Source organism: Peromyscus californicus, unplaced genomic scaffold (assembly GCF_007827085.1).
Source record: "Peromyscus californicus insignis strain IS unplaced genomic scaffold, ASM782708v3 Scaffold_21__1_contigs__length_65335640, whole genome shotgun sequence".
In the NCBI taxonomy this organism is placed as follows: domain Eukaryota; kingdom Metazoa; phylum Chordata; class Mammalia; order Rodentia; family Cricetidae; genus Peromyscus; species Peromyscus californicus.
Genome location: NW_026294514.1, coordinates 259,583 through 276,779, shown reverse-complemented (window position 1 = coordinate 276,779; position 17,197 = coordinate 259,583). Strand labels below are relative to the sequence as shown.

The 17,197-nt window shown below is 40.6% G+C and overlaps 1 protein-coding gene across 2 annotated transcripts in view; it reads right to left on the bottom strand.

The window, feature by feature from the left end:
• Window positions 1–16,761, bottom strand: part of Ercc5 (ERCC excision repair 5, endonuclease) — a 43,727-nt gene extending 26,966 nt beyond the window's left edge. The window contains exons 1-6 of one of the 2 annotated variants that reach the window (XM_052749343.1): window positions 16,551–16,761; window positions 9,701–9,876; window positions 8,064–8,179; window positions 7,280–7,366; window positions 5,518–5,578; window positions 2,067–2,210 (exon numbers count right to left, since the gene is read on the bottom strand). In XM_052749343.1, the coding sequence (XP_052605303.1) occupies window positions 2,067–2,210; window positions 5,518–5,578; window positions 7,280–7,366; window positions 8,064–8,179; window positions 9,701–9,876; window positions 16,551–16,638 (672 nt within the window). In that variant the 5' untranslated portion in view covers window positions 16,639–16,761. Of the gene's footprint in view, window positions 1–2,066; window positions 2,211–5,517; window positions 5,579–7,279; window positions 7,367–8,063; window positions 8,180–9,700; window positions 9,877–10,606; window positions 12,506–16,550 lie in introns of those variants that run through there. The other variant, XM_052749344.1, reaches the window with a different exon arrangement.
• Window positions 16,762–17,197: the final 436 nt, after the last annotated feature.

The window sequence follows — 17,197 nt, the reverse complement described above, 5'->3', positions numbered from 1 at the left end:
CAAAAAGAATTAAGCAAAAGAAATTATGAAGGATCTTTTTATTATTTAATCATTCATTCAAAAATCATTTGCTGAGCTAGACTACATGGCTGTGGTATGACATGTGATGGTAATTCAGCAAAACACAACCTTCTAGATACAGGTGAAGTGTCTAGCACTGTCCTTGGTCCACATATGACATAGAATAAAGCAACCAGAGGTATTAATAATCATAATTAACAAGTACAAAGCCTTTCCCATTGAGGGCATTCTAAGCACTTTTATATAAACTACCTTGATTTATCCAATAAAACATCTTCCTATCTCCAGTCTGCAAATGATGGACTTGAGACTTCAACACCAGACTCACATGGGAGTCCTCAGACAGATGGCTTACACAACTGAGTCTATTACTAGTCTCACGATTATCCCTGCAACTAGGACATGGATCTTCTCTTATGAACACCATATGTGCACAATGGGTAAGTCATACCAAAGATCACCCTGGACTACTTGGAACTTCTCTTCTCATGGAACCAACCTAGCCTTCCTAGCCTTCCAGCTCTAGCAACACCATAGTTGCAAAGAGAAAACCACTAAGGGCTGTCTCCTTTCCTTCTCATTCCACTCAAATTTTATTTCTACCACTCATACTCAAGAGATTCCTCACAACCCACTCCCACCCACCCCCCAAAAAAACATGCCTGAAAGATAAATGGAGCTTGGACTACTTTCCCTTTGAAATAAAAATAAAATTTCTTTTTTTTTTTTTTTTTTATCTTTCAAGACAGGGTTTCTCTGTGTAACAGTCTTGGCTGTCCTGGAACTCACTTTGTAGACCAGGCTGGCCTCTGAACTCACTGAGATCCACCTGCCTCTGCCTCCCAAGTTCTGGGATTAAAGGCATGCACCACCACTGCCCAGCCCAATAAATTTATTTCTTGTACCCAAAAACCTAATAATATCACTTCTATGTGCCTTATTATTTTCTTATCTGCACTAACTACATAGAAAATCAGAAATAAGCCAGGTGGTGGTGGCACACACCTTTAATCCCAGCACTCGGGAGGCAGAGCCTGGTGGATCTCTATGAGTTGAGGCCAGCCTGGTCTACAGAGCAAGATCCAGGACAGGCACCAAAACTACACAGAGAAACCTGTCTTAAAAAAAAAAAAAAAAAAAAAAAAATGAAAAGAAAAGTAAAGAAAAAAAATCAGAAATAAAGAGATAAATCCATTTTTTTTTAAATCTTTCTGGTAACAAAGTAAAAAGTATTCTAAAGTCTACAGCAAGTTAAAAAAAAAAAAACAACCACATCAATTGCTATAAATTTACATTCCACCTCAGTGTTTGAGGAAAACTACTGGAAACAGCATGTGGTAGCAAAGGGAAGGAAAATGGAACTCACACATCTGGAACTAAAGACAGCAAGTGCTCGATGGGGGCATAAACTAAGTAATCAACATCAACATTATTAGGACAAAACAATACACAACCATGCACACCACACCTGCTTCAGCTTCTTGTGACTTTGAAGTCACCATACTCAGGCCACCCTATTCCCACCATTCACAAAGAAGGAGAGGAACACACACAATCCTGTATTTGGAATTTCACATCAGAAGTATTTTCCATGTTATGGTTACTTTTGTAAGGCAATGTAGGTTGTGGTTTAAATACGTTGTGGTTTAAAGTAACTTCTAAGAACTATCCCAAGAACCATAGCATGCTGGGCACTTACTATGTCAGACACTGAGGTACCTTTTGAGAGTGTAGCCATGATCGGGACAGGCATGCTCTGTGCTGAGAACTAGAATACCATGTTACAAGGTGCTGAGAACACACAGAAGAAAAGGCCTAGTCTTGGACAGAAAGTTCAAAAGATTTCTTTGAATATATATGAGTTGTAATGAACAAATAAATAAACTATGCCTTATGGGATGTAACACATACAAATTCTGTGTCCTTGCAACTGGGCTACTGTCCAAAGTGGAGACTTAGACTCTAAGTACCATCTCTCTTTTTCCCCTTTGCTGAAGTTCAATTCTAAGCATTGGTGTGCTACTGTGCACTGCTGGGTGTTTTACCTCTGGCATTGCTTCAAACAGTGTTCGTCTTCGCTTGGTAAACTCCTTCATGTCAGTCAAGATCTCATGCTTTACTTCAGGTGGCAGGCTGCTGAAATCCTCAGACTCGATATCGATGGCATGAGGATTATGAAAGAATTCTTCCTGTGGGAAGTAAAACATTAACATCATTAAATTTATATTTACCCATTTAGGTCTATTCACTGTTACAAACACTCACTGTGTTTATATCATAAATACAGCTCTTTATAATCTACACACAGAAGTATACATTTTGCAACAGGCATCACAGTGAACAAACAGGTAAGTCCCTTCATTTGTTCACTCACTCCAAAGCAAATCACTTACCAGGCACTATGTTCCACAAAGGCCCTGCTCTAAGACTCTGGGTACTATGGTGACTGTGTACATAAGTGCCCTAATCTTAGGAATAGAGAAAGGAATGTAAGCAAGTAAATAAATAAGCAAGATAACTGTTAGAACATTCAACAGGCTGATCTGACGCAAGTAATCAGGGAAACAAAAAGGGACAAAATCTTACATGGTAGATGGAGAAAACCCTATCAAGACAGATGTCCTGGGCAGGGATTTTAAAAATACCAAGAACCTGATGAGAGTGGAAGCCCAAACTGAGGAAAAACAAGTGTAAGGGTTCTGAAATGTGGATAAGAACCATTTTTATAGTCACATTAGATTTTTTTTTTAAGAAAATAATGTCTTTTTTTTTTTTTTTTTTTTTGGTTTTTCGAGACAGGGTTTCTCTGTGTAGCTTTGCGCCTTTCCTGGAACTCACTTGGTAGTCCAGGCTGGCCTCGAACTCACAGAGATCCGCCTGGCTCTGCCTCCCGAGTGCTGGAATTAAAGGCGTGCGCCACCACCGCCCGGCCCAAGAAAATAATGTCTTAAAGAAATTAATTTGGGGGCTGGAGAGATGGCTCAGCAGTTAAGAGCACCGGCCGATCTTCCAGAAGACCTGGGTTCAATTCCCAGCACCCACATGGCAGCTTAAGACTGTTTGTAACTCCAGTTCCAGGGGATCTGACACCCTCACATAGACATAGACACAGGCAAAACACCAGTGCACATAAAATAAAAACAAGTTAAAAAAAAGATTAAAAAAAAAGGAAATTAACTTGTTTACATCACACAGCCTGTGAACACTGAATCCTGACCATAAGATTCTTAATTTTAACCACCACCACCTGCTAATGCCTGATGCACAGATAATGCAGAGCCTCGGGAAGATAAAAGAACCTGGGGTTTTAGCTTAAAAGTCTTCTATCAGACATACCAAAACAATAGACATTGGGAGTCAAAGAATATTATTTAGTACCTTAATAAGCTTGATAAAAATGTTCATTCAAAAAACTGTACAATGGGATCTCAGCTCAGTGATTAAGAGCAATAGCTGCTCTTCCAAAGTACCTAGGTTCAATTCCTAGCACCTCACATGATGGTTCACAAACATCTGTTCCAAGGAATCTGACACCCTCTTCTGACCTCCATCGACTCTGCATGCATCTGGTGCAGATATACATGCAGGAAAAACACCCATACACATTTAAAAAACAAAGAAGGAAAAAGTAAATAAATCTTTTAAAACATCTTGTTAAGAAGTGAGGAGTAGTGCTTTATACTGTAATTCCAACATTTGAAAGACCGAGGCAACTTCAATGTTTAAAGGCAGCCCTCACTGACATGGTGGTAGCTTTACCATGTGAGCAGAGTCTTTGACTCTCTTCTTGACATTTCTTTCCTTGTAGGCACTGCTGTAGATGTATCCAACCATCTTATCAAATAAGAAACACAGAGCCGATTCAGAGAAGAAAGCCAAGAGGTCAGAGCTAAGAGCCTCACCCTTCCTGATTCAGGGATCCTCTTCAGCCAAGAGAGCTCTCCGAAAAAGGGGCCTCTTCCTGTGTGTATGACTTTATATACTCTAGCTGTTCTGCCTTCTCATTGGTTGTAAACCCAAACATGTGACTGCCTCATCACTGCCTGAATGTACCGCCCTCCATGTCCTTAAAGGCATGCGCCACTGCCGCCACGCACTTGCTATGGCTCTAATAGCTCTGACCCCCAGGCAACTTTATTTATTAACATACAATTAAAATCACATTTCAGTACAAGTAAAATACCACCACACACTGCCCTGAAAACATGTAGCCAAGAATGTGGTGGAAAGGAAACTATACAACTTCCAAAGCAAGGCAGCATGGTTTCTGCCTAGGATCTCCCTTTGGATGCTTCCCCTTGGAACAGCCCCAGTGCTAGGGATAGCACAGGCCACATGGAGGCTACAGGAAACTATAGTCACTAGCCTCAATGAAGTCTAGCTAATAGCCAGAGTCAATCACCAGACAAGCAAGTGAGGGAGCCCATGAAGTGACTTCAGTCCAAGCAACATTCTGACAGCATCTACATGGAAGTCTCCAAGAGACAAGCACCTCCCTTTACTTATCAATCCCAAGAATCATGGCAGAGGATGATAAAAATGGCTACTTTTATACCACTGCTTTATATTGCAAAAGATAATTAAAACATCTGCACAGGAATGAATATACACAAATATATGCACACTCAGGGGATGGTTTAAAATATGCCAAAAATTTTTAAGTTTTTTATAAACATAAAGGAAGTCTGTTATTTTTGTATTTATTTGTGGCACTGGGGATTGAATCAAGGGCCTTATGCATACAAAGTAAACACTCTATCACCAAGTTATATTCTTGGCCCCAAGAAAGTGTTCTTATATTCTACAGAAGCCTATATTACTATTTACTTCTTGAGTGGCCAGTTGTTTCTAAAAGAAAACAGATTATTTTAGATACACAGAAATGCATAATGAAGCTGGACATGGTGGTTCACAATTTTTTTTAATCCTAGCACTCAGGAGGCAGAGGCAGGCAGAATTCTATGAGTTCAAGACCACCCTGGTCTACTACAGTAAGGTCCAGGACAGTTAGGACTACATAGAGAAACCCTGTCTCAAAACCTGCCCCCTGCCAGGCAATGGTGGCACAAGCCTTTAATCCAGTACTCGGGAGGCAGAGCCAGGCAGATCTCTGGGAGTTCAAGGCCAGCCTGGTGGTCTACAGAGCAAGATCCAGGACAGGCTCCAAAGCTGCACAGAGAAACCCTGTCTCAAAAAAACAAAAAAAACAAAAAACCTCCTCCCAAAAAAGGAAGATGGAAAGACATACATAATGCCAAATCCAATAAACAAGTGCATCAAATGCATTGGTAAGTGTGGATTTTACATATACATATATACATACACATATACATATAAGTACACATACATGCAATAAGAAACACACACAGTAAAAGAGGCAGCTATCTTTACTTCTTATTGGAAACTTTCACAAACCCATCCTACTGCGTAAGGATTATTCATTTTCATCATTTCAAATAATGAAATACATTCTGAATTCCCATGTTATGTGAGTACCTGCAAAGCTTGCTTTTGATCCATTCTTGCTTGCCACTGCTTTTCATCTTCCTCTTCTGAACTGCAGTCAAGAAAATACTTTCAACATCTATGATTTTTAACAAATACTTAAAACACACTTCTTGAGCTCAAGGTCTGTGATAGTGAGTAGGATAGGAAGGCTATGACTCTAGAACTCATTGTCTGGTGAGGGGCACATGCAAGTAAGCAATTGACTATGAACTCCTAACTCCCTCCACAAGGAAAAGAGGGTTGCTAAAGGTAAGTTAAGGAGTAAGACACCTAAAAAACTTCGGACAGTAAGGTGGTTTGAATAAGATTAACCCTCACAGGCTCATACGTTTGAACACTTGGTACCTAGGTGGTGGAACTATTTGGGAAGGATTAGGAGGTGTGGCCTTGTGGGAGGAAGCATGTCACAAGATTCAGGCTTTGAAGGCTCAAATCCTCCCACCATCTCTAGCACTCTCTACGCTGTCCACTTAGGGTTCCATGTAATACTACTCTTTCAGCATACTGAGAGTCAGTTACTACATTGTGAGTTCCAGATGTGAGTTCTCAGATGTTTCTGCTGCCATGCCTTCACTCTGCAACAACAGACTCTAACCCTCTGGAACCATAAGCCCAATTATACAGTTTTTTTTTTTTATCAGTTGCCTTGGTCAGAATGTTTTATTACAGCAATAGAAAAGGAACTAATACAGACAGTCATGGAAGCTTTCCAGAATCCCCTACAATTACATTGGTGGATTTGCATACACATACACACACACACACACACACACACACACACACACACACACACACGCGACTCAAATGCAGGATATAAAGGAAGTACAGGCCAGGAAGTGTTCTAGGTACATGAAGCTCTACAGTCATCTGGAAACAAAGAAAGGAAAATCTGCCCATGACAATGAAGAAACCAGGGGATAAGGTTGGAGAAGAGTGATTAAAAGGCTGAAAGTTTATCCTGAAGAAATGACGAACTAGGCCAGGCCTAGAATCCCAGCACTACATGAGGCTATAGCAGGAAGATTATAAGTTCAAGGTCAGTCTGAACTACAGAGCAAGTTCCAGGCCAGATTAAGACACATACTGAGAATCTGTCATTTTAAAAAAATGCAGAAAAATATATTATGAGGTTTTGTAAAAAAGAAAATAACAATATCAGAATTTGGCCTTAAATAAATTGTAGAGGACAAAGCAGACTGTGCTGGGAGTGGGTAGTTGAGGCAAAAGCATGAGATCAACGATGAGACAGAAGTCAGTCTGGGTGCTACTGAGACTTCTGAGAGGAGGCAGTGATGCCAACAATGCAGACAAAGTAATGGGATACTGACAGTTAAAGGTTTAAGCATGCGTAGGAGTAGAGTAAGGGGAGAGGTCAGGACAGGCGTGGGATAACCAAAAGTATATACAAAAATTCATATGAAAACCCAGTGCTTCGTAAGTTAGTTTAAATATATATTAGTTTTTAAAAAGGAGTTTGAACACAGATATTCTGCATAGATATACACTGATCCTAGAAGATGGAGATAATAAATGAAACTCTCAGTGCCAGGTATGTGATAACTCCCTATAAATTATTGGTCAAGGAAGCCCCGACATTTCCTCAATGCTGAGATGACAGGCATTTGCTGCCAGTTGCCTAGCTTTTTATGTGGGTGTGACAGACAGAATTCGGGTTCTCATACTTGAGGGGCAAGCCCTTGACTAACTGAGCCACCGCCCCAGCCCCTGAAGTGATACTCCGAACATTTACCTGTGCTTTTCTTCCTCTTGTAAAGGTGGCAAAACATAGATGTCATCCTTTCTCTGAACTTGAGTAAGACTGGGTAGAGCTTCATTTCTGAAAAGCACATATAGCTTTTAACAAAATCTTACGAAATGCATTTTTTTTTTTTTTTTTTTTTTTTTTTTGGTTTTTCGAGACAGGGTTTCTCTGTGTAGCTTTGGTGCTATCCTGGATCTTGCTCTGTAGACCAGACTGGCCTCCAACTCCTAGAGATCCTCCTGGCTCTGCCTCCCACATGCTGGGATTAAAGGCGTGCGCCACCACTGCCCGACACAAAACGCATTTTTAGTCAATCACCTCCTCCCACGGGTTGCACAAACCCTGTTCAAGGGCAGTGGTTGCCTCCTCTTTATCTGGCTGTCTTCTCCGGCCTGCATCTCCCCAAAGCTATGGTTGTCACAACTAAGAACCATGTGGAGGGAAAGGGGAACTCGCTAGGGCTCCTTAGAGCCTTTGCCTCAGCCTCAGCTACAATCAGGGCGCGGTCTATCAAAGTAAAAAGTCAGGCTGCAGTGAACCCCACAGTAGAGCACCTGCCCAGCACATGTGAGGCCCTGTGTTCCATTCCCTGTACCTCTTTAAAAAAGCAAACCAGTAAACTAGTTAATTAAAAGAGGAAGCAATATGATAGCTTTTCTCTCACATTAGCCACAATTCCACACCCCCAAGTCTGATTCTATCCACTCACACCTCTCCTGACTCTTCCTATTAAAAGAGACAAGGAGGAGTGTCCACAGCACAGTGCTCTTGCCTTTTCCTTCTGAAGGCAGTTTGCAGAGCCTGTCTCTTCAGAAAGGTTTTCAGAAGCTTCTCTGTGGTTCTTCTAGAGTCAATGGATGCAGAATCCTTCTTCTGCCTTCTTTTTGCCTGTTAAAATGAAGCATGTAGGATTTCACCTCAGGTGCTGGTCTACTAAAACATTTCCTCATCTGAATTTAGGGACAACAGCTGTTCTAGTTCTTCCTCCTCACTGCTGTCAATAAGCATCTTCAGGTTCTGTGTTGCACAGGACACACAGAGCACTTGCTTAAAGATCACCTATATAGCATATCTGGGAAGTTATTAGCTTATTGTCAGTTCCTTGTAAATAAACTTCAATACCACCAAGAACCTAAAACTTTACACAAACTGTTACAAAATCGATTTGATACTATTTCAAGTAATGTATTATTTGTAATGTACCTCTGTCCCTCCAAATTCAACACTATGTTAGAAGTCCTTAGCACATATAGAAAGATATTCTAATAAATGTCAAGCTGTGTAGACAATTTTGCTGAGACAGTGCTGCCTTGAAGAAGGCATTCTAGAAGACAGTCCAGACCAGTGCAGTTTTGTTGGTGTTACTCTGAAAGTAGGTTGTTTGTTTGTTTGCTTATCTGTTGTGTTTCCCTGTCACCAAGGACACTCGATCGAACTCTCAAGGAGGGAATCTCTTGAGTAGGGGCTCCACAATGAGGAATAGTAGACCAGCCAGACAAACTGTGGACCACCTAAACAGATACTCTAAAGAAACTATTTTAAGAATTGTAGTTTCAGTTAATAGGCAAATTTGATCATTACATATATAATAGACTCTCGTAAGTTTTTTAAAGGACAAACTGTTACAAGTCTGGCGTAGTGTTGCACACCTTTAATCCCATCACTCAGGAGGCAAAGTCAAGTCTCTGTGAGTTCAAGGCAAGCCTGATTATATATATGGAGTTCCAGGCCAGCTGGGGCTACATAGAGAGACCCTGTCTCAAAAAAAGAGAAAAAAAAAAAAACAAACACACAAAATTGTTGAAGATAAATTTTTAAAAACAATTGAAATTAAATTGATTACATGTCAAAACTGCTCATTGAAAACATACATATGCTGGGCGGTGGTGGCACATGCCTTTAATCCCAGCACTTGGGAGGCAGAGTCAGGCGGATCTCTGTGTGTTGGAGGACAGCCTGGTCTACAGAGCGAGATCCAGGACAGGCACCAAACTACACAGAGAAACCCTGTCTCAAAAAATCAAAAAAAAAAAAAAAAAAGAAAAGAAAACATACATACAAACTGGGCAGTGGTGGCACACACTTTTTAAGCCCTAGCAGAAGCAAATGGATCTCTGAGTTCAAGGACAGCCCAGTCTACAGAATGAGTTCTACAGGGCTACACAGAGAACCCCTGTCTCGAAAAACCAAACAAACAAAAAACAACAGGTAGCCTTATACAGAGTGAACAGGTTGTTACAGTTAGGAATAGATATGCATAAATGCATACAATAATAATTAGGGGGAAAAAGGAGGCCATGAATTTGAAGGCGATTGGGGAGGAATATATAAGAGGGTTTCGAAGGAGGAAGGGGAAGCAAAAAATTGCTAATGGTGTCTAAAGAGAAAATAAAGCAAGATGATATTTACCAAGGTCTGTTTCTTTAGCAGTGGGGCATCTCCATCAAATACAAAAATAGGGCGAATACGAAAAAACAAGAGTTTGCAGAGCCGGTGGAACAATGTGAGAAGATGAGCGTTTTCTATCATATTCCCATGGCGATCTCGGACTCCTTTAAGTGCTTGGTTTAGCCAAATGCTAATATCTGGGAGAGCCAGTAAAGGAAAACAGTTTGGGATTTCCAATTTCATCCTTAAAATTTCAATATCCAGGGCTGGAGAGATGGATCAGCGGTTAGGAGCACTGGCTGTTCTTCCAGAGGATCCGGGTTCAAGTCCTAGCACCTACATGGCAGCTCATAACTGTCTATAACTCAAGTTCTGGGGATCTGACACCCTCACACAGACAACATACATACTGGCAAAATACCAATGCACATAAAATTAAAAAAAAGAAAAAAGAAAGAAACCCTGTCTCGAAACCTCCCCTCCCATCAAAAAAAAATTAAAAATTCAATATCCAAGACATGATTCCAACAAACAGAGAACATTAAACATACATCACCACTTGTGTGATGTTGACCTGGCCATGATGGAATCTACCCAAAGTCAGCTAGACTTTCTTTTGCTCTTTACTACTTTCCACACACTGAACATTAAAATCACAGGCAGAGCCACCCTTCAAAGTCTAATGGTGAAGACAGCTTCTTTAGATGCCCAATTCAAATTTAACATTTCACATGAGTGTAGCTGGAGTTTTCTCTCTGGGACCCGCCAAGCCCCGAGAGTCCAACAGCCCACTTATAAAATAAACACACAGACGCTTATATTATTTACAAACTGTATGGTCATGGCAGGCTTCTTGCTAACTATTCCTATATCTTAAATTAACCCATTTCTATTAATCTATAAGTTGCCATGTGGCTTGTGGCTTACCGGTATCTTAACATCTGCTTCTCATCTCTCATCGTGGTGGCTGGCAGCGTCTCTCTCCTCAGCCTTCCACTTCCCAGAATTCTCTTCTCTGCTTGTTCCACCTATACTTCCTGCCTGGCTACTGGCCAATCAGTGTTTCATTTATTAACCAATCAGAGCAATACATTTGACATACAGAACATCCCACAATACACACACACACACACACACACACACACACACACACACACACACACATGCATGTGCAATGATATGGAAGCAGAAGGGAAGCATGAGAGGGAAGGATGGGTAGACAATGGGAAAAGGGACAGGGAAGGGTAATTATGAACAAAGTACAAAGATATACATGTATGAATATGTCAAAGAAACCTACTATTTTGAATATTAACTAAAAACAAAAATTTTAAAAAGGATTTTATAATGAAAATGTCGTTTTTGAAAAGAAAGTCCTCCTACTAAGCCTGGAGATGGAGCAGAGTACTTACATAGTATGCACAAAGCCCTGGCTTCAGTTATGAACACTGCTACAACAAACAAGCTAAGCAAGTGTAGCAACACACAACTGTAATCCCACGACTCAGGAGGACTGTGGGTTACAGGTCAGTCTAGACTACAGAACAAGTAAGGTTCTGTCTAAAAACAAAACAAAATAAACAAAAAGCTAATGTTCTACAAAGAATGTTAGCAAACTATCCCAAGTTTCAGGAGGACAACTTGAAAATTCATAGAAAAAAAAGTTAAAAATTGTATTGTCTTAAGAATTCCATTTCCATACATTTATGTAACAAGTATCTAAATTATTCTCTTATAAATAAAAACTCAGAAGTCAGATAATAGGGTATGAACCTGGTAGATTCAAAAAGTGATGGAGAAAAGCCCATCTGACCCTCCTTTCTGCTTTTCCAAGATCCAAAATAAGTCCTCGAAATTCCTAAGCCCCTCCTCCTTTCTCCCTGTGTTCCTCTCTCCCCATGTGAGTCAGCCAAAAAACTCTTATGGTTTATTCTGGTTGGCTGAGCATTGACTCCGTCCTCTGAATCAAGATTCAGTTTATTGGCAGTTTTGGAGGGACAGAGCAAACAAATATCCCGCAACACGTTTATCCTCAAGAAATCATCACGGATTTACAATAAGATATAAGAATGCTTGAATATAACAATGAAAATATAAAAAGGTTTGAAAGCTTTGCCATGGGTCAGTGCTTAAAACTCAATTACAATAGGCTGAGTTCCTGTTCCTAGGATAGCATGTTCTTACAAAGAGGATCAAAACATGTCTAATGATTAAAAATAATTATAAAACATTACTTGAGGAAAGTTAGTAGGTTATAAAAACTATACAGTGTAATTCTCTTTATAATCCAAGTAGTATGTCAAATGCAGAAAAACTGCCCAGACACCAACCATATTAAGGACAGCTATCTCTGCTAAAACAAGTCATTATGTTTTCTTATAGTTTTCTCACTTTCTGAACCTTTCTTAAAGATGACTTTTTTTTTCAATGTACTTTGCATTTGTTCCTAAGCATGAACCAGCATACTGCTGGATTTCTTGCTCTTTGCCAGTTCCTGTAATTCACCATTAGAGAGCTTTTCTGCCATGATCTTTCCTTCCCTCCAATATGCACCACTTGCAGAGGCTACCTCAAACAACCCACTACTCCCTGCACATGTGTCTCCAAGACTAAAGCAGCACTCTGTCCTAGAAAACCCGGCTGAAATCTACCTGACTGCTTGAAGTCATTTCAAATTCAAATTCAAATGCCATGCCTTCTCCACTGAGCCCCACCTCAGTGAATCACTGTTTCATGTGGGCCTGAGTTCTGGGTATCAGTTCTTGTATCCTCCTCATCCAACCAGTATGAGACCCTACCAGTACTACCTTGCAGGCACATCCAACCTTTAATATTGCACCCCTATGTTATTATCTACAAAGTTCATGTCTAAGACCTGTGTAATCAAGTTACAATAAATAAATAAATAAAAACACAAAGCACTTTCAAAATGTTTTAAATAATTTTAAGATTTTGTGTTTGGCCATACTTATCAGCTATTATAGGTAGATGTGGCCTGTAGGCTGCAGGTTTGCTATACCTGGAAGTACACTGAGGTTTGGCAGTAAATCTTTTAACAAGAGCCTTTTGATGTTTCAAAATCTATAGATGTTCTGGCCTGTGCCCATCTCTGTCACATTTTAGACTACTACACTCCTAACATTAGAAACCACTCAGCTCCTTCCCACCATCTAACTATATCTACTTCTCCCATGCCAACCTCACTGTGTCCTACTGAGTTTCAAACTATGTGACATTTTTCTGGCCTCAATTAACACTTCCAGACATACACCTCTAAGAGATGAATTATTAGAATATTACATAAATATGCCAGAAATATGGGCATCTAACATTGAGCAAAAGTTTGTACCTCATGGAGTATACCATCCAGTAGGGGGAACACCAAGCCTATGGGCAACCTTGTGTAAACTGCTTCTGTTCACAATATACTCCCTCCATAAGGTCTAACATATTGGAGTGTGCATTATTTTTTAAAAATTGGACATTTTAAAATTAATGTACATTGTCTATCATTCACTACCACCAAAGTTACTAATAAAATTTATGTACTAGGGCAATATGCCATTGTCTTAATTTGGGTTTCTACTACTGTGATAAAACACTATGACCAAAAGCAAGTTGGGGAGGAAAGGCTATATTTGGCTTATGCTTCCACTTCACAGTCCATCACTGAGGGAAGTCAGGGCAGCAACTGAAACAGGGTAGGAACCTGGAGGGAAGAGCTGATGCAGAGGCCACGAAAGGGTCTGCTTACTGGCTTGTTCCTCATGGCTTGCTCAACCTGCAACCCAAGACCACCAACCCAGGGGCAGTACCTACCCCACAATAGGCTGGGTCCTCCCCCATTAATCTCTAATTAAGAAAATGCCCTTCAGTCTTGTCTGATCTTTTTCTTTGGGAGGAAGGGGAGTTCAGACAGGGTTTCTCTGTGTAGCCCTGGCTCTCCTGGAACTCACTCTGTAGTCCAGGCTGGCTTTGAACTCAAAACATCTGCCTGCCTCTGCGTCCCAAGTGCTAGAATTAAAGGTGTACACCACCACCACTGGCTAGTCTTGCATGATTTTATGGAGATATTTTCTCAATTGAAGTTCCCTCCACTCAGATGACTCTAGATGACTGACATGCCAAGTTGACAAAAAAGGGTATTAGTATATTTATCTCTATATTCTAGAGTGCTCCTTTGTACCAAGCATATCCAAGACCCTAGAGAGATAAATCAAACAATACCTTTGTGAACAAGACAGATACACTCCCTTGTCTGAGGATGCACACATTCTAACAGGACAAAAGACAATAAAATAATTGGCACATTCATTAAGTGCCAAGAAATAATAGGAGAGAAGGGTGGCTGAGAATTTGGCACTTTAGTTACAAAAGACCCATCTCAAGAATAGGGCTGGCATGAACAAAAGGTACAGGGAGAAACCTGGGGAGAAAAAGAGTAGCAAATACAAATGGCCTAGGGCAAATGTCACTTCTACATAATGTGGTGTGATGGGGGAGGAAGGTGATGTATGAGGTACAATATACACATCTAAGCAGTTTCTATAACTTGACTTAAGACCTTAGGAGACATGTAGAGAATCAACTTCAAAGAAAGTAGTTTTAACTAAGTTACAACAGCCCACATGAAAGGAGATGACAAGGATGGCATGTCTCAGACATAAGTGATCAGGTCCCAGATACATCTTAAAGAGTTCCACATGTTCTATATTACTCTGGAGAACTGCCTCTGCTTGATCTGTTTCTGCTTGCTGTACTGCCATACAGGGCTAAAGAAGTTTCTACACAGCACATCACTTTTGACTTTAAAATTGAGAAAAACCAATTTTGGAGTTAAAATAGCTCTTAACTCTCCTATCTATGAGTCTAGGACCTACAGCCTAAGAAAAGATTAAACCTCTTATTCCTGAAACACTAAATCACAATGGAGGTGATTCCTTTCCATATGTAAATTAGCTGTGGCTTACCACTTCTCATGGAAGGTTGAGAGTCCCAACATGAAATACTTAGTGAAAAAAAACACATAAACTCAGACAGGCTGAAAGTATTTACACAATTTGATTTGTCAAACTTCAACACACATGGAACAAAATTAAATTCTCCAAGGGCTAGAACTTTAAGTCTGAAGCAAAGCCAAAACTTGCTTTAGTTGAAACTTAAAGACCCAATAACATTTGAAAACAAAAGGAAATTCTCCTTAGTCCTGAAGTGACTTAGTCCTAAGACTAAAGACTAAATTAATCCATATCAGTATGTGTTCAGAGAGGGTATTAGCTCCATAATACAAGTAATGCATTAACAGATAAGGTCTGTAATGGAAAAAAATGAACTGTTATTTCTTAATTTTTAACACAGACATAAACTGTTTAAATTAGACACACAGCTATCCATGTGGTCCAAAACATAATTTATTTGGAAAAGTATGGAAATTACAAACCTGAGATAATCATGGATGAGTTCTTTATGAACAAACAAAACAATGACACCAAAATTTCAGATATTAGAATTCTCATGATGAAATACAGAAAATTGCAGAAGTAATCAGATTATGACATGACACATATATGATTGTATGCAGAATCTTTCTCAATTTTCTTTAGATAAATGACCCACTCTTTCAGAAAAGCTTAATAACCTCACAAAAATAACTTCACATCCTAAAGGGGACTCAGTCATTTTCAGGTAATCTACATAGCTTACTTTTTGTCTGACATACCTGAATGTTAGGATGCTGAACTTCCTAATTCTTTATAGAGGCTGGAACAGAAAATAACCTAAATCCTTGGCGGTATTATCAGCAATATGTTTTCTCAATGATGGGGATGGAACTCTGGTGCCTCACACATCCTAAGAAAGTGCTCTACCACTATAAGCTGAAACCCTTGATGAGAATTTAAGAATCTCCTCACTGCAAACTGTCCTTTCATTCACATATAATTCAGAAATCCTGAAACTGCAGTGATACCGAAAAACCACTAGAGTGCGACACAGTATATGTGCTCTACATAGAACTTCGGGTTACCCAACTTACTGTACCCTGGGTAAAAACTTGTAAAACTATTTTTTAAATTTTTGTCATTGGTGTATTTGACATAAAACGTTATCTTTCCAATATTACATGTTCTCCATTAATTATAAGCTGGGCAAACAGTGAAGAATTGACTTATCAGATAAAGGCTTCTTTGCTATACTTTACAGAATGACTTGGCATGCCCCCTCTACACAGACACACACACACACACACGCACGCACGCACACACGTACCCAGCAATTATTTACAAGTCTTTCCAGTTATCATTAAGAAAATGGTGTAAGTGCCTCTTTTACCTCCAGCTTCTGAAATAAAAGAGGCACTTGTAAAGGGGGTCATGGAACAGACAAATGAAAACTTCAAAACTAGTATCACATTTTCAAAGTGGGAAAAAACAACAACAAAACTCCAGTGACACAAAACCAGCTAAACACACACAAAACCATTACAGGAGCTGAAGGAAACTAGTTCACTATACACGTTTATTTTGTATTTCAAAAAACGAGTCAACGATGCAAAAAACGGAAGATCGGAATTCCCAACCTTGTTCTCTCCACGCTGACTTCCCACACAAAGTAACCTCTAAAACTGACAGCACTATAGAGCCCAACGTTATTCCAGCTTTATCATTTAAATACCCTTATTCTCCAAGGCAACTGTGCACCTACTCTGCAGTGAGAATTGAAGCACAGGAGACACAAAGTGGTCCCAAAATGAGTAGAGCAGGGCTGCAAGCTGGATAGGCAGACACCCAAGTAACGCCCGACTCCGGGTCTCCCAGAAAGCCTAGCTATCCCGCAAAGGCCCGTCCCGCCTCTCGCGCCGCGTTAAGGATACCCACGGCCAACACCTTGCCCTCCAGCGACTCGGGGCTGACCGGGCGGCCGGAGCACTCCAGCAGCTTCCACAGCCCCTGGACTCCCATGGCGCAGGCGCGCTGGGCTGGCCTCGCAGGCCCCTTGCTTCAAGTTAGACAAGGACGCGCCAGCCGCAAGCGGACTGTGCTGTTCCTCACGGAGAGCCCACCTCTCTCCAGCCGGAACTCGCCGCGCAGAGGCACTTCCGGCGAGGACCTGGCCTTCAAGAAGAAAAGCACAACTTAAACGGAGCAGAGGTGGGAGGAGCAGGGACTCTTAAGCCCAAATGTTGGCACGTTTAAGAGAAGTGAGCAACGGCGCGGGCGACACAAGCAGGCAAACGTCTCTCCTGTTGAGCTTGCTACCTCCCGAGGACCTGTAAAACCACACGAACTGAAACCTCTCGGCTTCCGTCTAAGTGACTGCGAAAGTTGGCAGTACCACATTGATACGTGACGTATAAATCCTGCGCCAGAGCACTAAGGATGTCAGTGCAGGGTTACAGCCAAGTGTTAATTCAGTACTTCTGTTCTTTTGTCTGTTAGGCATAAAGATATTTGCACGTTGGCTTTCTTAGTGAAGTGAGATCCCCTTTGTGCGTTTTCAGTTTCAGGTTCAACATTGTCC